General features: G+C 51.9%; 3 protein-coding genes across 3 annotated transcripts; all 3 read left to right on the top strand.

The window, feature by feature from the left end:
* Positions 1–348: 348 nt before the first annotated feature.
* LOC102462253 (olfactory receptor 52P1-like) lies at positions 349–1,350 on the top strand. Its single transcript, XM_006118858.3, has one exon. It carries the CDS (start codon positions 379–381, stop codon positions 1,348–1,350), a length of 972 nt encoding a protein of 323 aa, XP_006118920.3. The 5' UTR covers positions 349–378.
* Positions 1,351–9,609: 8,259 nt separating this feature from the next.
* Positions 9,610–12,185, top strand: LOC102462005 (olfactory receptor 52P1-like). Its single transcript, XM_006118857.3, has one exon. The coding sequence runs from the start codon at positions 10,738–10,740 to the stop codon at positions 11,707–11,709; it is 972 nt and encodes a 323-aa protein (XP_006118919.3). The 5' UTR covers positions 9,610–10,737; the 3' UTR covers positions 11,710–12,185.
* Positions 12,186–21,211: 9,026 nt separating this feature from the next.
* LOC102461782 (olfactory receptor 52R1-like) lies at positions 21,212–22,159 on the top strand. Its single transcript, XM_006118856.3, has one exon. The coding sequence runs from the start codon at positions 21,212–21,214 to the stop codon at positions 22,157–22,159; it is 948 nt and encodes a 315-aa protein (XP_006118918.3).
* Positions 22,160–25,937: the final 3,778 nt, after the last annotated feature.

The raw sequence follows: 25,937 nt of genomic DNA, 5'->3' as shown, positions 1-25,937 counted from the left end.
GTTCCACCTCCCACTCCTCCTGGGTCTCAGTTTCCGCAGTTCATACCATTATATGAGATCTTCGTTGGGTGGTTGAGGAACTCAAGCATTTCCCTTCTGCTGGGTACATGTTACAGTTACTGACTCTGATGTTCATCCACCCTCAGGCTGAATCACCTGGTGTGGTTGAATCCCTCCGGTGATGTCTCCTGAAGCGACTGTGACCGAAATGATTAGATGCCACCTGTACATGTTGACACTTCACTACAACCTCCTTTCTAAATTGGTCACAACTGTACATATTTACTGTCCTATTTGTAATAATATTGGTGACCCTCTCGCTCTCTTTTCCCAGGCACCTGGAGCCTTTCTGAGACTCACCAATACATTGACCAAAGCATGGCAGATTTCAATCGCACACCAGCTGGCACTTCGACTTTCATCCTAATGGGCATCCCAGGCCTGGAAGCTGCCCACATCTGGATTTCCATCCCTTTCTCTCTGTGCTACATCATCGGCTTCCTGGGGAATCTCACAGTGGTGTTTGTGGTAGGCAAGGAGCAGGCCCTGCACAAGCCCATGTACCTACTGCTCTGCATGCTGGCGCTCACCGACATCGGCATGTCCACCTCCGTCATGCCTAGAGCACTGTGTCTATTTTGGTTCAATGTGAAGGGCGTGACTGTGGAAGGCTGCCTCACCCAGACATTCTTCATTCACACACTTGCAGTTATGCAGTCAGCTGTCCTGGTGACGATGGCCTTCGATCGCTACGTGGCCATCTGCAACCCTCTGAGATACACCACCATCCTCAGCAATGCCCGGGTAGCTACACTAGGGCTGGTGGGTTTGATAAGAGCCGTCCTCTTCATTCTGCCCATGCCCCTGCTCCTAAGCAGACTGCCATTCTGTGCCAGCCATGTCATCCCCCACACGTACTGCGAGCACATGGCTGTGGTGAAGCTGTCGTGTGGGGACACCACAGTCAACCGCATGTATGGTCTGGTGATCGCGTTTGTAGTCACCGGGCTCGACATGACCCTCATCCTCCTGTCCTATGCGGTGATCTTCCGGGCTGTCCTCAGAACGTCCTCCAAGAAAGGCCACCATAGAGCCCTCAGCACCTGCACGGCCCACCTCTGTGTGATGCTGATGTTTTATACTCCCAGCCTCTTCTCTTACCTAACCCATCGGTTCGGCCAGGGCATCCCTCCCCATGTTCACATCTTCTCAGCCAACCTCTATCTCCTTGTTCCTCCCATGCTCAACCCCATCATTTATGGGGTCAAAACCAAAGAGCTTCGTGACAAAGTGGGCAAATACACCTGTAGAGTTTGTTCTTGTGGAGCCACTGGCATTAAGCATGTGTGAGAAGAGGGGGGGAAGGACACGTCCTCGTTAAGGAAGGGAGCTCTGTCCCAGTTCAGCAATTGTGGAAGTTCTCAGTCTGAGAAGTGCTTGATACCTAGTGTCTTATCACTCCGTCATCAAGCCTGGCTCTTCCATTGTGGGGTTCCCTCTCCCTGACCATTGCCTGACCTGTTTGGGTGTCACCTTTCCACGCCCAACCCTACAAACTGCAACTTTTCCTTGCCACGACTTCCAGACCACAAAACATACCTCAACTGTCTGGCACAGTCTCGCTGTGCATTATCCCTGTGAGAACGGGGTTCTTTGTCTCTTTGGATAGCTGACGGGATTGCTTCCATTTGTTAACTGCAAACTACATTGCTGATCCTCTTTATCACAGGTACAGTGACCTAGTGTTCCGTCATGTCTGGGCGCCTCCAACCCTGCACCCCCATCCGCAGCCAGATGGGACTCTGACCCAGCCAGTAGAGTAGAAGGTTTTATTGCTTTTCAGGGACACAGCGTAGCATACGAGCAATGTTAGCACAGGAGCTAGGGAAAGCAGCCTTATTCCTTTTGGGGGGAAGGGCTTACAGGCCCAGAACCCCCCTTTCCTGCTCCCAGTCTCCCCTCCTAATCCTACCCAGCTGAGACTAACCAGCAACTGGTCCCTTAGCCCCCAGGCACCCTCCCCTTTTGCTTTGGTCAGATAACCTCCACCTAGTCCAGGTGTCAGGTGGCTGTGCCATTTCCTGTGTGCCTCTCCTCAGGGAACATCTCCTGCTGGGCACTGCACACACACATACACACACAGTCTCTGCATGGGGCAGTAGGGGTCACACACAGCACAGCAACCAGTGGATGCCAAACCAGAGTGGATGCAGGGTCACAAGAGTGGACAGCCCACCAACTATGTCACACCTGGGGTATGTCTACACTACCCCGCTAGTTCGAACAAGCATACCGCACTTGCAAATGAAGCCCGGGATTTGAATTCATTTGCATAAGCGGGGAGCCGCCATTTTTAAAACCCCGCTGGTTCGAACCCCGTGCAGCGCGGCTACACGGGGCACGAACTAGGTAGTTCGAACTAGGCTTCCTAGTTCGAACTACCGTTACTCCTTGTGAAATGAGGAGTAACGGTAGTTCGTGCCGCGTGTAGCCACGCGGCACGCGGTTCGAACCAGCGGGGTTTTAAAAATGGCAGCTCCCCGCTTATGCAAATGAAGCCCGGGAAATTCAAATCCTGGGCTTTATTTGCAAGTGCGGTATGCCTACATTACCCTCCTAGTTTGAACTAGGAGGGTAGTGTAGACATACCCCCAGTGAGCCAGCACTAAGCTCTTCTATGTTGTTCGGCCCTTCACAATATCCATTGCCTGATATCTCATTTTTCCTGTGCTTTGTGGAGACCTTGGTGAGTAGGAGAAGTCAGGGGACGTGCTGCCCATGGTTCACTAGCCCCAAACTTAGGACAAACCAGATGAGCAATTTGGGGTTGAAGCCATTTAACACAAGGTTGCTTCTGAGGAGAAAAATGTTAGTGAACTTGGTCAGTTGCCCTGTCCTTGTGTTGGCTGCTTTTTAGCAACTCTGCCGACTAAAGAGGGTTTTCTCAGGTGGACTTGTTAATAATAAACCTGAGCAACCAGACCCCAGAGGAACATACAGAAAACATTCTTCATTCTGGGGCATTTATGAAGCAACATAAAATCTATTCTGAATAGTTTTCACCAGTGAAAGAAGTGATTACAGTGCCACTGCTCGTAAGTTTTCAGGTGTTATATTTTCGAAATAACCTGGTAGTGCAGACATAGCCAAAGTGTACTCCTGGGGGGTGGGAAGAAAGTGAGGCACATAGGAAAACATAACCTATGAAATGATTGGATCTAGAGTATAGCCAGGGATGTTAGTTCATTAATAATTTATTGGGTGATGTTATGCTCAGGCAAAAGGTTGCATCATATTTTTTCATTTTATGTTAATTAGAGTTAAATTGTGGGGCTATAGACATGTAGGACCAATCAGTAGTGAGAGAAACCCAGTACTAGACATGAGTAGGAGAACCTGGAATGCAAGATCCTGTAGGTTGAAGCCTAAAGACTAATTTAGGCCTTGAAAACTAGAAATAGTAATGTAAGGGGACTGTTAGCCCCTTACTAAAACTCAGTGGGAGTTTTTGGTTGGCCAGCTCCCAGTACCAAAAGGGGAAGGGTCCACGAGAAATCAGGGCCCTCAGACTGACAGACCCCAGGGACAATGGGAAGAGGCCAACACGCCAGCTTAGCCTGATTGACAGGTTGGACAGGCCAATGAGGAAATTAGGAGGCCAGGTCCCATCGTCCACGTGAGCTAGGATTTTCTGGGTCTCTGTGAGAAAAGGAGAGAGAGCTGAGAAGAGCAGCAGGAAGAGCAAGCTGTGTGGAGAGACAGACCTGCAGTGTCAGAGCTAGGCACACGCAGCCCAAGGAGTGTAAGCTGCGCTGAGGGGTAGACCTGCAGTGACAAAGCCACACACGCAGCCCAAGGAGCGCAGACCCTGTGCTGAGCAGCAGACCTGCAGTGACCAGAGAGCCAAAGGGACAAGGAGCTGGAGTCTGGCAAAGCAGCACAGTCTGCAACTTGGTGTGGTGAGCAGCTGGGACCAGCAAAGGGAGGAAAAGAGTCTCTGGGCAGGGACGTGCCACCAGCCAAGAGGCCCGGCAGGCCAGACTTGGAGAGGGATTGTAACTCCAACTGGGAGAGGGGTCCTGCCACCTAGAGCCTGAGGCCGTGTGGTCACTGCCAGAGCAAGCGTGTCCAACCTGCAGCCCCCTGCAGCATAGCTAGGGCCTGAGAAAGAGCCCTGGGACCTATAAGGAATAGACTGTGAACTGTTCTTACACTCTGTAGACTGCTGGTTGTGATGTCCCCGTGCTACAGAGCGGGGCTGTGTGTTCCCATTTAACCTTCCTCACTTCTCCTTATTCTTTTCTTTTTAATCAGTTGTTGTTTAATAAATTGTATTTGCTTTGAACTGTATGAAATTATCACTGGGCCAAGAAAGCATGCAGTGTGCAGAGAGCATCTCGCAGTGGGGACACCCTAGCCCCTGCCCCAAGTGACTACAAGGTCGGGGATTAAGCCCCAGAAAACCTGGGCCCATCCTTGTTGGGATTTCGAGGACTCTGCTACTCAGGAGAATGGAAGGGGAGCCCTCAAGGTCAGGGAGACTATGGGGTAAAGGAAGTGGGAGTGGGGACTCAGATCCTTTTGCTGGTCCATTTCACGGGGGTGGTATAGAAGCCAGGAAAGTTCCCCACAATAGCAAGACCATGCCCCCGCTTACATAATTGGCGTCACAAACAGGATCCTATTCAAAGGGTCCACCCCATTGGTTTACTTGTTGAGTTCTGGTAACACCATCCAGGCCTGGTCGAGAGCACTACCATGGCTGGAATTGAAGGACTACAAACCCAGGTTGCTGAACTTCAGTGCAGATTTTCAGACCAAAGTGAGGCATTACAGCAAGCTAGAACTGAGCAGAGAGAAGCCTTATCGCTGGTCAAGGCAGTTATAGACCAACAGGCAGCAGTAGCTAAGAAACCCCCTACTATTTATGTCCCACGGGAGTGGAAGGTCACAGAGTTTGATGGCTTCCCAACTAGGCCAGGAGATATTACGGTAGAGGAGTGGCATTGTGCAGGTGGCAATTCATTAACCACAGCGAACCCACAGCCAGGGTGTGGGATGAATAGTACAAAAGGCCCAATCTACCCTGAGGGTCCCATTACCGACTTGCCAAATCTGTGCTCCTGAGAGAGGCTCACATGCTGCCATTCTCCAAGGGCGATTCCCTGCTCGCCTCTCGCTCACGGAGCCCGGGGATTGTCTGGGAGCCTGCCAAGCTGAGAGCCTGCTGGGACTCAGCAGGGGACTCATAAATGTTGCTGCCCAGAATGGTGCATTCCAGACGGGAGAGAGTCGCACCCCGAATCTCAAGGCTCTGCCTCCTCGCACAGAGAGGAGCGTTCCTCTCCCGCAGGACGGGATTGGGGTGAGTTGGGTCTTTGTGCATTAACGTGAGGGCCGAGGGGTCAGGGGGAGTCCATGTCTCAAGGCAAGAGACCCCAGGGCGGGAATTCACCAGCATGGCGACTGGAATGGCTCAGGATGGTCAGAAACACCCAGGGATCTGGCTGGTAAAAGTGGCACCACGAATGCATTGGAGATGCGGATTCATATTTACTTTTCAGAGCAGTTCCTTGTCTCCTGCTCTGTCCTGTCTGTTTCAAGAGCTTCCCTTGGGGGCTTTGGGTTCCTCTCTTCTTTCCCAAGTGCTCCACCTTCAGCAGCTTCCCCGTGCTGGGGGAAGTGCAGCCAAAGCCTCTGTGTTACCGGAGGGTTTGCCACGAGACTGGGCCGACACCAGCCAGATTCTGCCCACGGCGGGTCACTCCAGAGTCACACTGGTCTACCTTAGATCAGAGTCGGGGCCTGTGTGGGAACTCCCCGCCTTTCACACCCAACCTCCGAACACCACATGAACTGGGGGCTTCTTTCAGGCACTTTGAGCCCCTTAACAGAACAGAAAGGTTGGTGCTGAGGGTGAATCTGGTCCCTTTGAGATCAGCATAAAAACTCCCAACACAGCCCGGAGTGCACCCAAAATACACCCGTGGGGACTTAAATAAGTGGTCAGATATCATCTCGCCATGAGCCCCCAGCGACGATCGCTTGAGTCATGCCCTGGCCTCCAAGCCCAGTCGGCTCCTTCGGATCAAAGATGAACGGACAGAAGAAGTTACTGAAATTGCAAACACCTAGCTTTAGAGGTGCAGCACAATCAGGACAGTAATATTTGTAAGGGGGATAGAGGGGTCTGTTCTCCTTGTGCCCTGAGTCTTTAGGTCTGGAGAGGATGAGAAACACTCCAAAAATAATAGAAAGAAAAGCAGGATTGGAGGAAATCAGTCGGTCCAGGAACGCACAGTGTGGGTGCATCTGCACTGCACTCGTAGCTTGAAATAAACTAGACAAATCGAGCTGTGCAAATGGTGTCTCTTATTTCCAGTGTATTTTGAAAGGCAGTGCTGTTCCGAAACATCCTCGTGAAACGCGGTTTCCAGGGACGTCGGAATGGCGGTGCGGGGGGGTGGTACTGGAAGTATCCTGAACTAGCGCCGCTGTCTAGACACCCCCTGTGTGTGCCGTGGGGAGGAGTCGTGGAACTGGGGGAAACAGGGAATGGGCGTCCTGCCTAGGGCACAGCAGAGGAGAGCCGTAACTAGGCCCCCTGGGCCAGGGGGTGTCTCAGGCTGTATAGTGGGGGGCTGCACTAGTAGCAAATAGTCACTGATATCATCTCTCATGCAGACCATTCCTCCCCTCGCAAGCAACCCCCCGGCAGCCTGATGCTCACGTCAGCAATTGCCGGCCCAGAAGCGCAGGCTCAGTACGGTCTGTCCGGGGCTGCTCTGTGTCGTTCTGAGTCTGTCCCTTTCGCCTTCCCCATCCAGGCTGAGCTCCTGCTTCTGGGGTTCCCTTCGCCCCCAAACGGCTTTTCCATCTGGTCTCCCCCCTTCCCACTTCAGGGGAGATGTTCCTGTAGCTGTTGCTGTGTGGCCTGGCACCGGGCCTGTTCCTAGCTAAGGGGTATAAATGTGCGGTAGGGCTGGAGATCCCGGGGGCAGGCGGGTAGCGTTGAAGATCGTGGAACAGGGCAGGGTGTACAGGGACAGGCAGAGCTGGGGGTTGCGGTAACAGGCAGGGAGTATTGGCACTGCTGGAGGCAGTAGGGGCTCGGATTCGTGTGTACCGGGACAGGTGGACAGTGTTGGTAAAATGTTATTTTTCGTTGTGATTGTGGGTCCCAGGCCAATATTCCTGGCCCTGGGTGCTCTGGGGCAGGCTCCAGGGTCTCTTTGCCCTAGCCAGCTGCAGAACTGCAGCCGGGATGTCACCACCTTCCCTTAGGGCGGTTTCCAGCTCTTGTGTAACTTGAGGCATTTCACTGGTACATTGATCGCTGTGTGCCCCTGTGCCCAAAGTGATCTTACTGTGGCACGGTGATAACACAATTGTGATACATTCCGTGCAAGGTATGCGAGACGCCACTGGACAGTTCTGATTATGATGGTCCTGTCTGTGTGCATGGAGCGTTTGTAGCTGACGCTGTGAGCATTGACTGGGTCTCTGTATTTCAAATGGAGTCCCAGCTGGGAATGGGCCCTTCAGTCTAGGTAGTCGGCTGGGAAGGGCCATCAGGCGAACAAGGAATTAGGGCAAGAAACAGGCTTCAGGAGACACCCCAATGTTGGTCCTACTGCGCCAACTCCCTGTCCCGGCGCAGCCAAGGCCCCAAGCTAAGATCCTGCCCCCCGAGAAGCAGCACAGACACTGAACCTCTTCAGGTCGAAGGAAAATTCAGTTTTGGGCCCAGCTTCCCCAGATGCCACTCCCCAAAGGGGATCAAACCCCCAACGAATTGTTTGGATCCGCCCCCTTTAGCAGTGAACGGAGCAATGTGCCCACTGGTTGCTCCCTCACGTAACAATTATTTGCACTGGGCTTGATAAGAAATAAAAGGGATTTTATGAAATACCAGCTGTAGGACTGAAGTGGTTATAAGTGAGAACAGGCTGAGCAAAGTAGGTTACAAATTTAAAATAACAGAAAATGCTTCACTAATTCTCCTCTAAAACCTCTGCACAAACTCACCCTAAAACTGTCCTTATGCCAGGTAACCCTCCAAAGCAGGGTAGTCTCCTTTTCCCTGGGGTCTTTAGTAATCCCCTGCTGGCTGTGCCAGGCTGGCTAAAGACACTTCCTGCTAAGCTTCCCACTGTTTCACAGATTGCACCTCTACGTGGGAAGTTTCCTGGCCGGTCCCAGGAAACAGCTGGATAGCTAAGCATTGAGGGTAACCCCCGATGGTGTTCCTTTGCACATTTAAAACCACAAAGCATTCTACAGGCCATATACCCAACCTTACACACAAAAAGGACACCCCCGTCCCCAACTCAGATACACAGCCCCGGCGGATTAGGACACGAAGGTTGATGGGTTACATGAGGCCATTTGTCCCAAGCACCTTTGAGCGACGTAGATTTATGTCCATAAGTCCCTTTCCCAAACATGTCACAGCACAGAGTGACCTCATCAGTGCCGCTTCCCTTTCCACAGAAGAAGACTCCAGGAAACATGTGAGGAAAGAAGCCTGAAACGGGGGAACCGCTAGATCCAGGCGAAAGGGGGTTCTGGGCCTTTGCATGGGACCCTAGCCAATGCGTGGAACTTAGTTTTCATTTTTTGTTGTTTGCTAGGCAATGTGATTACATTCTAAGTGATTACAGGCAATGTTCCCTCTCGTTTTTCCCTTCCGTGTGCAGAATAAACGTTGTTCTGTGTACGGAGGCATGTGCAGATGTGCACCACCAATAGGAAACATGCTGCTCCCCTGAGGCACTGTGGGCTTCCTGCTAAGCAGCTGGGCAGCATTTGAATCTCTTCGGGTGGATAACGCTGATTACAAGAGATAGCAAAGAGATAAACCTCACGCCATGAATAACCGTGTTTAATGTTTTATTCTACACCTAGCATGCCTTTCAGTGCAGTCTGGGGGAGCAGGGGGATCTCAGCTCTGCTCTCACAAGTGTGCGTTGTCCTCTCCACACTGAGGGAGGTGCAAACTGGGTAAGAAATTCACACCGGTCACAGTTTAGACCAGGGCAGGACTGGACAACCTTGGGGTCACAGGCTAAGCAGCTGGGGGTTCTTCTGGCGTCAGCCTCTCTCTTGCTGGTTCATGCCGTGGCCAGAGGGTAAATGTAACTGGGCAGGGCTGCCCGGGCTCCCGCTGAGGAATGAATGTGCATGTCAGAGAAGTCAGAGGCAGCCCAGGAGGAGATGGAGTAATAGGACCTTTTTATTGGAGATAGTCGTTCCCCTCGGAGCCTGGACACATCGTTCCAAGTGAGCGATGATTTGGCATCTGTGCTCTCCTTTATCCATTTTAGTATGTGAATTCACACGTCTGTCACTGCTTCCCCCGAATCCTCGTTTAGTGATGTTAGCTCCTAGACATGAATATTAATAGGCAGATGGTGAATATTATTATACCTGCTCCTGTTTACAGGATTTTCAGTTACATCAGCACTTTTGTACACAACATACTTCCCAAGCCAGCAGGTTACAGAGATTACAGGGGATAGGACATAGAAAGTCTTTTTTCAGAGCAAGTGAGAATAACACGAGGGAAAGCAAAGAAGACTCTGTTCCATGCATCTCTCTTCCCAGGTTTCTACATCGGAAAGGACAATACCTGCTCTGGCCAGACCCTTTATCTAGCTTTCTAGGCTGCCAGGACGAGGGGGGAAAACACGTTTGAAGGAGAATGCCTGCTCTGGCTGGACCACTTCTCACTAAAGTATGGTCATCCCAGACCCCTGTTCATTCTTACATATTCCAACAGCGGTGGGGTCCGTGGCCTTGAATACCAAGAGCCTTGTGCCCATTTCGATGAGCACAAAGTCAGAGGCCAGGAGGAGAATGTCAGTTTGGGCAGGGGAAAAGTGACTCTTTCCCTTTCCAAAACAGGCAGTGAACTGTAACGGGTGTGGTTGGAGAGTGTCACTGGCCATGCAAATGCCCAAACCCTTCATTCTAATTTACCTTTAGCAACGAGAGCCTCGGGGTCGATTGGCACTGGGGGAAGGAAGGATCTTTTCAAATCTTTGGAATTTGCCGTGTGTCAGGTTAGGTGAATGGCTTGTCCCTTGGACTTGTCTCAGGAGCCATGGAGAACACTGTTGTGATCTGCTCTCTACCAGTCACTGGTGTCCAGACATTTCTCATGGCCCATCTTATTCATCTCCTTTGTAAGGTAACAATCCCTGTCATCTACCTCTGTCCATCATTCTCTGAACCCCTCTGGCTCTGCAGGATCCTGGCTGAGCAGGGTGCGCCATACTACACAAAGGAGTCCACAGGAAGATGAAACATTGACTTACTGGTGTGAGGGCATTGCGTTTTCTGCAAGGTTCCACCTCCCACTCCTCTAGGGTCTCAGTGTCCACAGTTTATACAGTTATATGAAACCTTCGTTAGGTTTCTGTGGAACTCAAGCATTTTCCCTCTGCTAGGCACATGTTATAGTTACTGACTTTGATGTTCATCTTCCGTCAGGATGCCCAGTGACCTGGTTTGGTTGGATCCCTCCAGCGATGTCTCTTGATGCAACTGTGACCAAAATGATTAGATGCCACCTGTAAATATTGCCACTTCCCTGCTACCCACTTTCTAAATTGGTCACAACTGTACATATTTTCTGTCCTGTTTGTAATAACGTCGGTGACCCTCTCACTGTGCCTCTCTCCCTTCCCAGGCACCCGGAGCCTTTCTTAGACCCACCAACGTCTTGACCAATGCATGGCAGATTTCAATCGCACGCCTGCTGGCTCTTCAACTTTCATCCTAATGGGCATCCCAGGCCTGGAAGCTGCCCACGTCTGGATTTCCATCCCTTTCTCTCTGTGCTACATCATCGGCCTGCTGGGGAATGTCACAGTTGTGCTTGTGATATGCAAGGAGCAGGCCCTGCACAAGCCCATGTACTTGCTGATCTGCATGCTGGCGCTCACCGACATCGGCATGTCCACCTCCGTCATGCCTAGAGCACTGTGTCTATTTTGGTTCAATGTGAAGGGCGTGACTGTGGAAGGCTGCCTCACCCAGACATTCTTCATTCACACATTTGCAGTTATGCAGTCAGCTGTCCTGGTGACGATGGCCTTCGATCGCTACGTGGCCATCTGCAACCCTCTGAGATACACCACCATCCTCAGCAATGCCCGGGTAGCTACGCTAGGGCTGGTGGGTTTGATAAGAGCCATCCTCTTCATTCTGCCCATGCCCCTGCTCCTGAGCAGGCTGCCATTCTGTGCCAGCCATGTCATCCCCCACACGTACTGCGAGCACATGGCTGTGGTGAAGCTGTCGTGTGGGGACACCACAGTCAACCGCATGTATGGTCTGGTGATCGCATTTGTAGTCACCGGGCTCGACCTGACCCTCATCCTCCTGTCCTATGGGCTGATCATCTGGGCCATCCTCAGAACTTCTTCCAAGAAAGGCCACCAGAGAGCTCTCAGCACCTGCACGGCCCACCTCTGTGTGATGCTGACGTCCTATACTCCCAGCCTCTTCTCTTACCTAACCCATCGATTCGGCCAGGGCATCCCTCCCCATGTTCACATCTTCTCAGCCAACCTCTATCTCCTTGTTCCTCCCATGCTCAACCCCATCATTTATGGGGTCAAAACCAAAGAGCTTCGTGACAAAGTGGGCAAATACACCTGTAGAGTTTGTTCTTGTGGGGTCACTGGCATTCACCGTGTGTGAGAAGAGGGGGGGAAGGACACATCCTCGTTAAGGAAGGGAGTTCTGTCCCGGTTTGGCTGAGCTCAGCATTGTGGAAGTTCACAGTCTGAGAAGTGCCTGATACCTAGTATCTTGAAAAAACAACGAATTGTCTGGTAGCACTTTATAGACTAACAAAACATGTAGATGGTGTCATGAGCTTTTGTGAGAACAGCCCACTTCTTCAGATGACCGGAGTGTTGGATGTCTAGGGACAAAATAAATAAGTGGAAGAAGGGAAAACTGAGAAGTGGGGGAACAAGAAAAGGCAGCGGGTAAAATATTTGTCATGGAAAAACCGAGTCTCTAAACATTTAAAGACTAGATAGTCAAAGGGGGCAGATAATAACTATTAATTAGCAAACAACAAAGAGTCAGGAAACACTTATTACTCCGTCCTCAAGCACGGCTCCTCCATTGCTGGGTTCCCTCTCCCTGACCATCGTTGACCTGTTTGAGTGTCACCTTTCCGCTCCCAACCCAGCAAACCCCAACTTTGCCTTGCCATGACTTCCAGACCACAAAACATACCGCAACTGTCTGGCCCAATCTCGGGCCTCCATGACATCAGTTGCCTGATATCTCATTTTTCCCAATCTTTGTGGAGATCTTGGTGAGTTGGAGCAGCCAGGGGAAGTTCTGCCCATGGTTCATTGGCTCCAAACATAGGACAAATCAAATGAGCAATTTGGGGTTGAAGCTCTTTAACACAAAGCTACTGCTGAGGTCAAAAACGTTAGTGAACTTGGTCATTTGACCTTTCATTGTGTTGGCTCCTTTTTAGCAACACTGCCGACAAAAGAGGGTTTTCTCAGATGAACTTGATAAAACAAACCTGAGCAGCCACATCCCAGAGGAACGTCTATAAAATGTTCTTCATGCTGGGGCATATAGGAAGCAATGTAAAATCTGTTCGGAATAGTTTGCACCAGTGAAAGAAGTGATTATAGTGCCACTGCTCCTAGGCTTGAACATCAGCCGAAGCATTCGACTTCTGAGAATGACTGTGAGCGTAAAATGTTGCCTTCTAGAGCCTACCCGCAACAAAGTAATTCAGCATGAACCATCGACATTGGCCACTGCCACTGAACGGCTTCAGAAATGAAAAGCACGAGAACGTTATTATTGTGCTACATGCATGTTGGTCTCCTTCGGACTAGTTTAACACTGTGATTCGCCGTTGTTTGCTAATGTGAATAATCACCTACTTGTCCTTTTCTTAAGAAAAAGAACTCAGCCCTTTGATAGGTATCTAACGAAAGCTTTGTGGTGCTAGTGGACATGTCGACCAACATGGTAATAAAACAGCTGGTGGACTGGGCCCTTTGCATTGGTTTTGTAAGTGACATCGGGCCATTTGCACAGTGGTAATCCGGCAGGCTTTCAAGCTGAGCTGGAGGCAGAGAGCAGACACTGGAACGACAGCGGCCAGAGAAGCAGCCGAGAGGGTGAATCTGGGTGGGAGGCAGAGCAGAAGTGATGCTGAGCTGGAATAGGGGCTGCAGGCAGAGCAGCAGAGCTAAGGCAGGACTGGGAGCTGGGGCAGGGAGCCAGGAGGGTGGACCCCAGCCACACCACAAGTAACACAGCAGCTGAGCACAGTGAACCACTGGGGCGTGAGATGGGTTATGGACAGAGGGCCCAGCACAGGGAGAGAGCAAAGCCAGGCCTGGGCAGGAGGCCTGGGATGTGTGAGGAGCAGACTGTGGACCTTCTTGACCTCCTGGAGATGCAGTTTGTGACGTCCTGGTGCCCACAGAGGGGGCGTGTCTTTCTTCCATGAAATGTTCTGTTTCCTCCCCAGTTTTCTATCCGTTGTGCAAACAGTTGGGTTTGGCTTGAGCTTTGTGTGCTGATCATGGGTCAGAGAAGTGGTGGGAGCATCTCCTGTCCTAGGTGATCCCAAAGACACTGGGGTCCAGCCCAGGGCTGGCCTGTGAGGTGGGTGGTCAGGGCAAAAGGGGAGGAATGGAAGAGGTGGGGGTTTGACACCTCCCATGTGGCCTGACCTGCTCACCAAGATCCAGCTGGCCATCTGGAACCAGCAAGCAGCCACCCTGGTGTGGGACAAGCGATGTGATGGGTTGCTCCAAGCTGCAGTGGGACCAGGCAGGTACTGAGCCAGGTCAGTCCTCCGGTGGCAGCGGGGGGCACAGGGCCGAGGGACCTTGAATTAGCAGCTGTGCCTGGCACGGAGCTGGGCTGGAAGAGGCTCTCTGGAGAGGGCAGCTGGCATGGGGAGATGGGGGAAGAAGTGCATTTTCCAGCAGCCCTGTCCTAGCTGGGGGCATGGAGCCTCCCTTCTAGCTAGGGTGTGTGTGTGTGGGGGGGCACACTATTCTCCCCTACAAGCCCCAGGCTGGCCCAGGTAAGGGAGCACACACCCATCTCCATGCAGGTGAGAACCATACTGACGGGGGGTCGGGGGTGGAGAGGGTGGCACATCCCTCCCTGCAGAGAGGTGCCACATGGGGGGGGCACGCAGGGTACAGAACCACAGTTCCATGAATTGCTAATTATGCCAAAAACTGGATAAATAGCCCAGAAGCCCAGACATGGACTCAGAGACGCTGGTTGCAGTGTCTCCGGTCTCCAGCCTGTTGGCTTCCAGATGCTGCTTCTCCCCCCCCCCCCCGAGGCTGAGAGAACCCCCCCGGGACAGCCCAGAGCTGTTATAACCAGTGCCCAGCCCTGTGCTGGCTCTCAGCGCGGGACGCTGCTGCAGACGCTGGGCTGAGAGAGGTGCGGGACGCGGCCGCCTGAGGGGGGTTCCAGGGAAGACACGTCCCTCTCCGCACTCACAGGTACCAGCTCTGACTGAGGGGCTCCCCTGCCCCACCGCCCCAGGGAGGCATGAGTGTGATGGGTCAGAGAGTCAGTCTAGGGCCCTTTGTGCTCTGCAGAACTCCTAAACATCCCAGGTCCCTTGGCATAGGGGATGAGTTTGCTACTGTGTCCTCTTTTCTGTGCACCCCAGCTGATCCCTAATGATGTGCTACAACCCAGAGGTGGCTGCATTTCAGCGGCACAGGGGATCCTTCTGGAGCTGAGGAATTAGTCGATGTACAATACGGGGCTGTGCCTAGGACTTTGCTCAGGCCTCACTGAAACAAAACTCCCCTTGGAGTAAGAATGGATAAAGAGCTGAGGAGGCAGCTGCGTGCCCTGCACAGACGCTGTCCCCTCCTCCTCCGGCATGGCAGGGCTCTGGCTGACCGTGGGGCTCTTTCCTGGGAAGCGTGGAGGTGCCAGGGTTCCGCCCTGCAACCATTGAACCCCCTTTTCAGTAGAGGCAAGACCAGGGTTCCCGGGGGCTCCGGTGAAGCGCCACAGCCGAGCTGCTGTGATGCTTTCAGTCCCAACAAGCCCTCAAGCCAACACCCAGAACAGCCTCCGGCCTGGCTCTGCCAGCACTGGGAGTTGGAGAATCCAGCCCTTCCCCTCGCAGTCTCTCCGCAGGGTGAATCACGATCAGGGCTCAGCCGTTAGCCTGGATTTCCAGCTGGAATTCGTCTGGCTTCAGCCTCCAGCCTCTGGGCCTGGCGCTTCTCATCTCGGTGAGATCCCAGCGCCCGACATTCCCGGTGGTTCCGCCCCAGCCCAGTCTCTGCCTGAGCCTAGTTTGATACAATAATGAGATGAGGGTTTGGGTCTCTCTCTGGATGGGATTTGACGCAGCCTCCCCCCATCTGTGCGGCTCTTTTCCTCCCCCGCTGCCAGTTCGGGTCCCGCGATCTCACCCAGGCGCTTTCACCGATGCCGTGTGCAAGGGGGAAACCCTGCCCCTGCGCCAGCTCACAGCTCTGCTGTGCACACGACCAGGAATCCCAGCGTCCCTTGGCCACAGCCCGGCACTGGGAGCTCCCCACGAGGCGGTTGTCTATTCCAGGCTCTGTTTGTTCCAGGACATGGGGCTCTCATCTCCTTTATCTTAGGAACATAGAGAGACATACAATCCCAGGCCTGGCAGGGACCATGGGAGGCCCTCCAGCCCCAGCCCCTTTCCTCACACAGGGCTGGTCAGTCCTAGGCTGGTGCTGGGCAAGCTGCAGCCCCCGGCCACACACAGCTGCTGAGGAGAATGGGACCGTGTTCTATTGTGTTACCATAGAAACATAGAAACACAGAAACATAGAGTCCTAGGCCTGGCAGGGATGTGGGAGGCCCATGAGTCCTGTCCCCTTTCCTCACCCAGGGCTGAGCAGTGCCAGGCCAGTGCTGGGCAACCTGCAGCCCCCGGCCACACACAGCTGCTGAGGAGAATGGGACCGTGTTCTATTGTGTTACCATAGAAACATAGAAACACAGAAACATAGAGTCCTAGGCCTGGCAGGGATGTGGGAGGCCCATGAGTCCCGTCCCCTTTCCTCACCCAGAGCTGAGCAGTTCCAGGCCGGTGCTGGGCAACCTGCAGCCCCCGGCCACACACAGCTGCTGAGGAGAATGGGACCGTGGCTGGGAGACATTTTGCTGACACCGACCATCCCCAGGCACCACTCCCACAGCTCTGCATGGCTCTGTCCCTCTGTGCCCTGCCCAGGAGAGCGGTGGGAAGCGCGTCCCCCTCGCCTGCAGACCCTGCTCCCCACAGCTCCCTTTCTAGATCTTTAATAAATTGTTCTCCCTCTTCCTTGTAACAGCCCCGCAGGTACTTGGAAGCGGCTACCATGTCCTCTCTCAGCCTTCTCTTTTCCAAACTAAACAAGCCCAGATCCTTCAGCTTTCCCCCATAGTTCATGGTTTCTAGGCCTTCAATTATTTTGTTGCTCTTCTCCGGACCCTGTTCAATCTTTCCTGAAATGTGGTGCCCAGGACTGGACCCAGTACTCCAACTGAGACCTAAGCAGTGCAGAGTCTTGGCTCTTGCTTACAACACTCCTGCTAATGCATCCCAGGCCGATATTGCTTTTTGGTTTCAGCTGTGTTACACTGTTTATTCATATTTATTTTGTCTTCCCCAAGACTTCTCCCTGGGAGTCACTTTCCATTTTGTGTGTGTGCAACTGACTGTCCCTTCCTAAGACTTACTTTGGAGTGAATCCCATTCCAAGGTTTCCAGTGTCTCCTAATTGTGTCAAATCTTTGTTCAAAGTTTGCCTTTATTTTGAATAGATTATGTTGAGACAGAAACTTCCCTCTATTTGCCTTTTTTGACTGTTTCCGGCTCTGCAAAAGCAGGCTGAGAACTTCTGCTTCTGAATGAGATGTCTGGTTGATCAGTCAGTTTCCTCCCCTTATGTGGGATAGGTAGCTTATTCTGCTTCTTTTTAAATGCACAAATCTCCCAAACCCTACGTCTTGTACACATTTACCTTTTCTGCAACATTAACTAGTTTCCTTTCTCCCACTAGGAATTGGACTAAACTTACAGGCTGTGTCTAGACTGGCAAGTTTTTCTGCAAAAGCAGTTGCCAGCTGTCTACACTGGCTGCTTGAATTTCCGCAAGAACACTGACGATCTCATGTAAGATTGTCAGTGTTGTCGCGGAAATACTATGCTGCTCCCGTTCGGGCAAAAGTCCTTTTGCGCAAATGATTTGCGCAAAAGAGCCAGTGTAGACAGCTCAGATTCATTTTGCACAAAAAAGCCCCAATCACGAAAATGGTGTTCAGGTCTTTTTTCCGCAAAAGCGCGTCTAGATTGGCACGGACGCTCTTCTTCAAAAAGTGCTTTTGCGGAAAAGCATCCGTGCCAATCTAAACGCTCTTTTCCGCAAATGCTTTTAACAGAAAACTTTTCCATTAAAAGCATTTGCGGAAAATCCTGCCAGTCTAGACGTAGCCTCAGAGTTCTTGGTTCCTAGTATAATTAATTAACTCCTGCTTGTGATCCTTAGCATGGCCAAGAATGGCTTTTTCCCTGATAGCTTTAACATCCCCTATCAATTTTCTCAGTGCCCGATTTGTATTGCTTGCCCTCTGCTTTCCCTTGCCCCCATTTGTTATAGATTGCTATCCGCCATTTACAGCCTTACATTCGGCACAGAACTGATTTTTTCACGAATGCTTCACACTTACTTAACTGTAGACTTGTGACTTTTGAGATCCCTACTAACCTCATGCCCAATTTGCATTCCCGTGTTTCTAGCTCACATTTCCCCGAATCGGTTGTGATGATATATGGATATCACTGGCTGGGAACTGCTCTCTCTTTGGCCAATGCAACGCGATCAGTTCTGTTCTTTGTTTTCTTCTCCTCTATCATATATTCCCTTGTTTTCTCTCCTCTCCCAAACAATCCCAGACTTTTTGGTTGGCCCTGCACATGGTGGCCTCCCCCGTCCCATCGTCTTTCTCTGATCTCCCTTTCTATCTGCTGTACCCTCTGTGGAGACCAAAGCTGAGCACATGTCCGACAAGGTGATTCTCCATCCCGTTCTTCTGCCATCAAACATGGGCTTTCCTTCAGCCTCGGCTGGCAATGAGCGGGGGTTTCCATGGTGCTGATAGCAGTGAGGACCGGGTGTTTTCCCCGAGATGTGTTTCCTGCTGTTTTCTTGCATGGCTTCCCACAGCACGAGGTGTAGACATGATTGACACAGGCAGCACCATATACTGCGGAATTGCCAGGAGTGGGGTCTGTGATGGGTGTGGTCACAGAGACCCCACGGGGTGCTGACAAAACCTCTGCCACTCACCTTCCTGCTATCTGGGGCTTCTCACCACCTGGTCTCCCCTAGCCAAGGCCCTGAGCTGAGATCAGTGCCCCCCCCCCCCCTCCCGGAGCAGTACAGACACAGAACCTCTTTAGGTCTGAGGAGTAGTTTCAGGCCCAGGTTCCTGGGATACCCCTCCCCAAACGGGATCAGAACTCCCAATGAGTGACTTGGGTAGGCCCCCTTGAGCAATGGAAGGGGGATGCGCACGCTGATTGCTTCCCCAGGTACAATTGTTTACACTGGGCTTAATCGAATATCTAAAGGAGAATGTTTGTATGTTTGTGCTCTAATAACTTGGACACTAGGGTGTGTCTTAATTACATGGCGCCATCGATGGAGCCATGTAGATTAGGCTGATGGCAAAGGGAAATGAAGCTGCGATTTAAATAATCGCGGCTTCATTTAAATTTACATGGCTGCCGCGCTGAGCCGACAAACAGCTGATCAGCTATTTGTCAGCTCAGCGTGCTAGTCTGGATGCTCCCGTGCCGACCTGAAAGCCCTTTATCGACCTCCCCGTTATGCCTCGTAGGATGAGGTTTACCAGGTAGGTCGATAAAGGGCTTTCAGGTCGGCAGGGGAGTGTCCAGACTAGCGTGCTGAGCTGACAAATAGCTGATCAGCTGTTTGTCGGCTCATCGTGGCAGCCATGTAAATTTAAATGAAGCCGCGATTATTTAAATTGTTGCTTCATTTCTCTTTGCCGAACAAACAAATCTACATGGTTCCATCGACGGAGCCATGTAGTTTAGACGTACCCTATAAGAGCTACCACAGCCAAACTTTGCATGGGATACCCTTTCCTCCAGGAGAAGGTTTTAAGGTACTTTTGGACCTGATTGGGGTCCCGTCCTGCCGCAGAAGGACAGAAGGAATCCGTGTGCCTGCTGCAGCGCAGGGCGGAGGGGCCGGGTTAAACCCTCCATGCATTACACTGCTGTGACGCCAGCCGGTTGCTGTTCGTACTGTGAGTGGGGCTCTTCTGGGTCTGGTTCCAGCCATTGGGGTTAGATGTGAGCTCCGAGCTTTTGCTTGCCAAGGCAGGGCGGGTGGGTCCCTGAGCCAACCTTGCAAAGAGAAGTCCCCTTGCTACTGGCTGCATGGCTGTGTACTGTTCTACCGGGGGCTGGCTGCTGGGTCCTGGGGGGAGGAGGATCCTGCTGCTCTCAGTTGCATTAAGAGGAGCATTAAGAGGAGCATTGCCAGCAGATCCAGAGATGTCATCATTCCCCTTTATTCAGCTCTGGTGAGGCCACATCTGGAGTATTGTGTCCAGTTCTGGGCCCCCCACTACAAAAAGGATGTGGACGCATTGGAGAGGGTCCAGCGGAGGGCAACCAAAATGATTAGGGGGCTGGAGCACATGACCTATGAGGAGAGGCTGAGGGAGTTGGGTCTGTTTAGTCTGCAGAAGAGAAGAGTGAGGGGGGATTTGAGAGCAGCCTTCAACTCCCTGAAGGGGGTTCCAAAGAAGATGAAGAGAGGCTGTTCTCAGTGTGGGCAGATGGCAGAACAAGGAGCAATGGTCTTAAGTTACAGTCGGGGAGGTCCAGGTTAGATATTAGGAAAATTATTTCACTAGGAAAGTGGTGAAGCACTGGAATGGGTTACCTAGGGAAGTAGTGGAGTCTCCATCCCTAGAGGTATTTAAGTCTCGGCTTGACAAAGCCCTGGCTGGGTTGATTTAGTTGGGGTTGGTCCTGCCTAGGGCAGGGGGCTGGACTCGATGACCTTCTGAGGTCTCTTCCAACTCTATGGTTCTATGATTCTATTATTCTATGACTCAGAGGGTCAGATGTGGGCCAGGAGCCATCAGCCCCCAGGATCTGTGGCTCTGGGGGTCCCCTGGCTCAGGGTCTCCTCCTTTCCTAAATTTTCTAAATTTTGTTCCTCCGGTTTCCTGAGCAACGCTGGATAAGTCCAGCTGGTAGAAAATAAAAGTGATTTTATTCAGCAGAAGCAGAAGGATTTAAGTGGCTGCAAGTGAGCACAGGCAGAGCAAAGTAGGTTACAAATTTAAAATCACAAAAAAGGCAGAGCTAGTTCTAACGTTTATTACAAATGTTCCTAAAATTGTTCTTCCAGCTAAGCCTCCAAAGCAGGGCAGTTCCTTTTTACCCGGAGGTCTCTGGTGCATTCTCTTGGGTGTGCCATGCCAGCCAAAGACCAAGAACTGAAAAACTTTACATCTTAAATAGGCTCCCTTTCAGGCAGGAATTCTCTCTTTTACATTATTCCCTTCCATGGAAAGTTACCTGGTCAGCCCCTACCAGTTGGGGGGCTCACACGACTTCCTAACACCAACCACTGCTAAGACTCGAAGGACAAAAAGGGGCTGTTTCTCTCAGTGTCTGGATGATCACTTGAAAACACCCTTGATGGCTTCTGTTTGCACATTTAAAACCATGAATTATTCCCTACCCCATATATCTAACTCTATATACAAGAGAGATACACACACCAAAATAAGCAATGCAGATCCAGCAGATTGAGACATTGTAATTGATGGGTTACTTGAGGTATTTTGTCCACAGCATCTTCAAGTTATACCCATCCGTGTCCATACGTCAATTTCATAAAACATGGCGGGGGCAGTTCACAATTCATTTCTCTGAACAATGAAAAGGTCATTTTTCAGTGTGTGATGAACAACCAAACTGCTTCACCATGAGAACAGCCTCCCTCAGTGCATGTCATGCCTCACACAAACGTTCTCTGTCCTTTCAGACACTAGTACTGCGACCTTTGCTGTAGATCCTGGGCCCACACAGGACGTGCAATTGACACCCTTCTACCTGAGAGTTGGACACCTTCTCCCCTGCTCCATGTCAGAGTCCAACACAACCCACTTCACCAACCCCTCCACCTTTGTCTTGCTGGGTATTCCTGGCCTGGAAGCGGCCTATGTCTGGATCGCCATCCCCTTCTGCTTCATGTACGTCATCACCATCTTGGGGAATCTCACCATCCTGTTCATTGTGAAGATCGATTTGAGCCTCCATGAGCCCATGTACTATTTCCTCTGCATGCTGGCCATCACCGACCTGGTCCTGTCCACCTCCACCCTGCCGAAAATGCTGAGCATCTTCTGGTTCAATTCCAAGGAGATCGATTTCAATGTCTGCCTCACCCAGTTGTACTTGGTTCATTCCTTCTCAGCGATCGAGTCTGGGATCTTCGTGGCCATGGCTTTGGATCGCTACGTGGCCATTTGCCATCCTCTGAGACATTCCAGCATTCTGACAAATGTGGTGGTGGTCAAGATCAGTCTGGTTGTGGTGCTGCGTGGTGGCATTCTCGCATTACCCTACCCCTTCCTGGCGAGGCAGTGGCCGTATTGCAGAACCAATATCATCCCCTACACGCACTGCGAACACATGGATGTGGTGAAGCTGGCCTGTGCTGACATCCGTGCCAGTAGCTACTATGGACTCTTTGTGCTACTCTGTAGGATCGGTCTGGATGTGTTATTCATTGCTGGGACCTATGTCCAGATCCTCAGGGCCATCTTCAGCCTCCCCACAAAGGATGCCCGGCTCAAGACTTTTGGGACCTGCACTTCCCACATCTGTGTCATCTTAACATTTTACACTCCAACTCTCTTCGCCTCCCTCACATCCCGGTTTGGCCACAATATACCCCTGCATTTCCACATTCTCATTGTCAACATTTACCTCCTGGTGCCACCCATGCTAAACCCCATCATCTACGGAGTGAGGACCAAACAGATCCGGAGCAGGCTGTTTCGGCTTGTTACCCCAAAAAGGATCTAAACATTTTCTCCTGGTGCTCTGACAAGTAAAACTCAAAGCTGCATAGGCACAAGGAGATTTGGGGCACCAAATTGCCCCAAATGTCATGGTGCCTTATAGAATCATAGAATCATAGAATAATAGGACTGGAAGGGACCTCGAGAGGTCATCGAGTCCAGCCCCCCACCCTCAAGGCAGGACCAAGCTCCGTCTACACCATCCCTGACAGATGTCTATCTAACCTGTTCTTAAATATCTCCAGAGAGGGAGATTCCACCACCTCCCTTGGCAATTTATTCCAATATTTGACCACCCTGACAGTTAGGAATTTTTTCCTAATGTCCAATCTAAACCTCCCCTGCTGCACTTTAAGCCCATTACTCCTTGTCCTGTCCTCAGAAACCAAGAGGAACAAATTTTCTCCTTCCTCCTTGTGACACCCTTTTAGATATTTGAAAACCGCTATCATGTCCCCCCTTAATCTTCTTTTTTCCAAACTAAACAAGCCCAGTTCATGAAGCCTGGCTTCATAGGTCATGTTCTCTAAACCTTTAATCATTCTTGTCGCTCTTCTCTGTACCCTTTCCAATTTCTCCACATCTTTCTTGAAATGTGGCACCCAGAACTGGACACAGTACTCCAGCTGAGGCCTAACTAGTGCAGAGTAGAGCGGCAGAATGACTTCACGAGTTTTGCTTACAACACACCTGTTGATACAACCTAGAATCATATTTGCTTTTTTTGCAACAGCATCACACTGTTGACTCATGGGGCTGCATGCAGCTGGCCATTGACAGGTCCAGTCCCTGGATCACCCCCCGCTCAGCTCAGTTCCAGCTCTTCCTGCCCTATTCTCTGGCTGCCCTCCTCTCAAGTGTGGTCGGGCTTCCTCCCCTCCCTGGTTTTCCACCCCAGAGCTCAGTGCTCATCCCCCATTCATCAGGTGGCTGAAGGACTGACCAGGGGAAGCCATGCAACAGGCAGCTGGAGAGAAGACGCACTTTCCTGGGATGGGGGGCGGTCACAGACGCCTCCCCAGGTGCTGACACGGCCACTGCCACTCACCTTCCTTGAGTTCCTCACCACCTGGTCCTGCTGGGCCAGCTCCCTGGCTGCCCCCAGCCAAGGCCCCGAGTTAAAGTCCCTGCCCCCCTCCCTCCCGCAAGAAGCAGCACAGACACTGAACCTCTTCAGGTTCAAGGAGAGTGAAGTTTAGGGCCCAGCTCCCTGGGACACCCCTCCCCAGAGGGGATCAAACCCCAATGAACGACCTGGGTAACCCCCTCCAGCAATGAACGGGGGAATGTGCCCACTGGTTGCTCCTCCAGGTAACAATCATTTACACTGGGCTTGATAGGAAATAAAAGTGACTGCATTAAGTACCAGCAGTGGGGTTGACGTGGTGATAAGTGAGAACAGGCCGAGTAGAGTCGGTTACAAATCAGAAGAAACAAAACCGCTTGGCTAATTCTCCACTGATATCTCAGAGCAAACTCTTCACACTCACCCTCAAATCTCTTCTCCAGCTGTTCCCCCCAAACTAGGTCTGTCTCCCTGCTGGGGTCTTTGGCTTCTTCCCTCAGGTGCGGCTCAGCCAAAAGATCCGGGCCCCTCCTCTCCTATTCTTTTTGTTAAGGAATTGAGGCCCCTGCCTACCAACCGCTCTTCAGACTTAAGGACCAAAGAGATTGTTTAACAGCTGCTCATCATGAGGGTACCACCATCCATGTCTCTCTTTCACACATTTAAACCCACAACGTATTCCCCACTTCATGTGTCTAATTTTACACACCACATGGATGCCTACATGGAAGTAAAAGCAACAGACCCAGCGGGTTGTGACATCCGATGGACAGGTTACACACAATGATTCTCTCAAAGCACCGTTGAGTTACGTACATTCGTGTCCATACGTTCCTTTCATAAAGCATGGGGGGGGGTCACATACCCCTTAAAAGCATCACTTCTCTCTAGCCGGCTGTGCAGCCACCTGGCCAGCCCACACCTCCTTCCCCTCCCCGTTCCTGCTTTGCCCACTCCCCTGGACCAGGCTCCAAAGCTGTGGTATCCCCCCAGTAAGGATCAGATGGCGAAGGTTACACAGATGTAACACTGCCCTCTGGGCATCGGGCAGTGGTCACCCCTAGTCGATCAGGATCTACCAGTAGATCCTGGCGCCTCTGGCAGGAGATCCTGACTGGTTTGTCCAAGAGGCTGTCAAGTGACAGCCCTTCAACTGCCCCTCCCCCCACCGCTGTCACGTTACTGAATTTTAAGGGGAGTAGCCAGATCATTGCTGCACCCATGGGGGGAGGGGCATATTTGCCCCAAAGGGCATACAAAGGGGGCCATGTGAGGTGTCACATGAAAGCTTCTGTTCTACTGATTCTGTGTCTGCTATTCATGTAATTGTATAATATCTGTGTGTGGAGTTATAAACATGGACTCTGTAGGGATGCTGGAAAATTCTCTGTCTGTGGCAGAGCACTGGGCAAGGGATGCTCAGCCAGTGGCTATGCTAATTAGCAAGGCTCCAGGGACAATAGATTTCTCAGTGCCGGAGACACACCTGAAGGAACGCCTGGATATCTGCAAGCCAGCCAGGATAATGGTTGCTGACTTGGGACGCAAGGATAGGTCAATGGACCATGTGACCTGCAGTGACCTGCTCTGGCCAGGAAGATGCCAGGAGAGGAATGTAAGTGCCATGTGGCACCCTCATACTGGTCTTCAGCTCAGCTCTTGATCCCAGAGGCAGCCTTGCAGGGAATCACAAGCCAGAAAGAACTTTGGACCCATCCTGACGTAGGATGTAAGCCAAAGACTTTTAAGTCAGCAGTTATAACATCTCTGCTACGAGCCTCTATCGAGAACTGGGAGATTTGATGCATGTAATCCATTATCCTTTAACAACCTCACTCTCATGCTTTTCTTTCTTAGTAATAAACCTTTTGATTGTAGATTCTAAAGGATTGGCTCAGCGTGGGCTTGTGGGTAAGAGCCAGAGGGTAAATTGACCTGGGAACTGTGCCTGCTTTCTTGGGACTGGAAGAACCCGTTCGGGGTACGTGAGATCGGGTTCTATAACCCCTCTCCTGTGTGCAGGCTTGGGGCTGACTGGGGACAGGAAGAGCTGCGGTGTCGGAGGGGTTTTGCTCGTGAGGCTTCTGGCTGGCCAGACAGGCAGCTGAAGTGCTCGGTGCAACTGGTTGTGGCCTGTTTGGGAAGGGCCACCTGTCAGGGGTTGCAAGGAGCCCCGAGTTTGAACAATTCATCCTGAGTGGATGCCCTCAGATATGCCCAGACATGGACCGATCCATCACAACTGCTCCTGCCCTTTGCCTTGGCACTGCCCCCCTGCACCCTCCAGGAACCTCCCGCTTCCTGTGCAGGGCAGGGGAGGGGGAGGAGGGTGCTGATCTCAGGGTGCCTCTCTCCCACCCGTATCCTAGCTCCACCAAACGGGGGCAGGGCACACAACAGGGCTTGGGATGGAGGGAGTTTGCTGGCTGCTTTGGAGAGAGGTGCAGGGCCAGGACAGAGGTGAACCTGCCTTAGCCCCACTGACCCACCACCCAGGAGCCACCAGGGTAAGCAGTGCCCAGCTGAAGCCAGCTCCGAACCCCTGTTCCAGACATGAACCCCTCCTACACCCCAACCCCCTGCCCTAGCCCTGTGCCCCCTGGACCTCAACCCTTACAGAGCCTGTACCCTGAACCCCCCTCCTGCTCCCCAACTCCCTGCCCCAGGCTCAGCTCAGAGCCTCTCCCACACTCCCGATCCCTTAGCCCAAGACTAG

The sequence above is a fragment of the Pelodiscus sinensis genome, chromosome 1 (genome assembly GCF_052426305.1).
Source record: "Pelodiscus sinensis isolate ZL-2025 chromosome 1, ASM5242630v1, whole genome shotgun sequence".
In the NCBI taxonomy this organism is placed as follows: Eukaryota; Metazoa; Chordata; order Testudines; family Trionychidae; genus Pelodiscus; species Pelodiscus sinensis.
This window is presented reverse-complemented; position numbering and strand designations above follow the sequence as displayed.

Excerpts from the sequence above, each read along its gene's own strand:
- LOC102462005 (XM_006118857.3), top strand. The coding sequence starts at position 10,738 with ATGGCAGATTTCAATCGCACGCCTGCTGGCTCTTCAACTTTCATCCTA.
- LOC102461782 (XM_006118856.3), top strand. The coding sequence starts at position 21,212 with ATGTCAGAGTCCAACACAACCCACTTCACCAACCCCTCCACCTTTGTC.
- LOC102462253 (XM_006118858.3), top strand. The coding sequence starts at position 379 with ATGGCAGATTTCAATCGCACACCAGCTGGCACTTCGACTTTCATCCTA.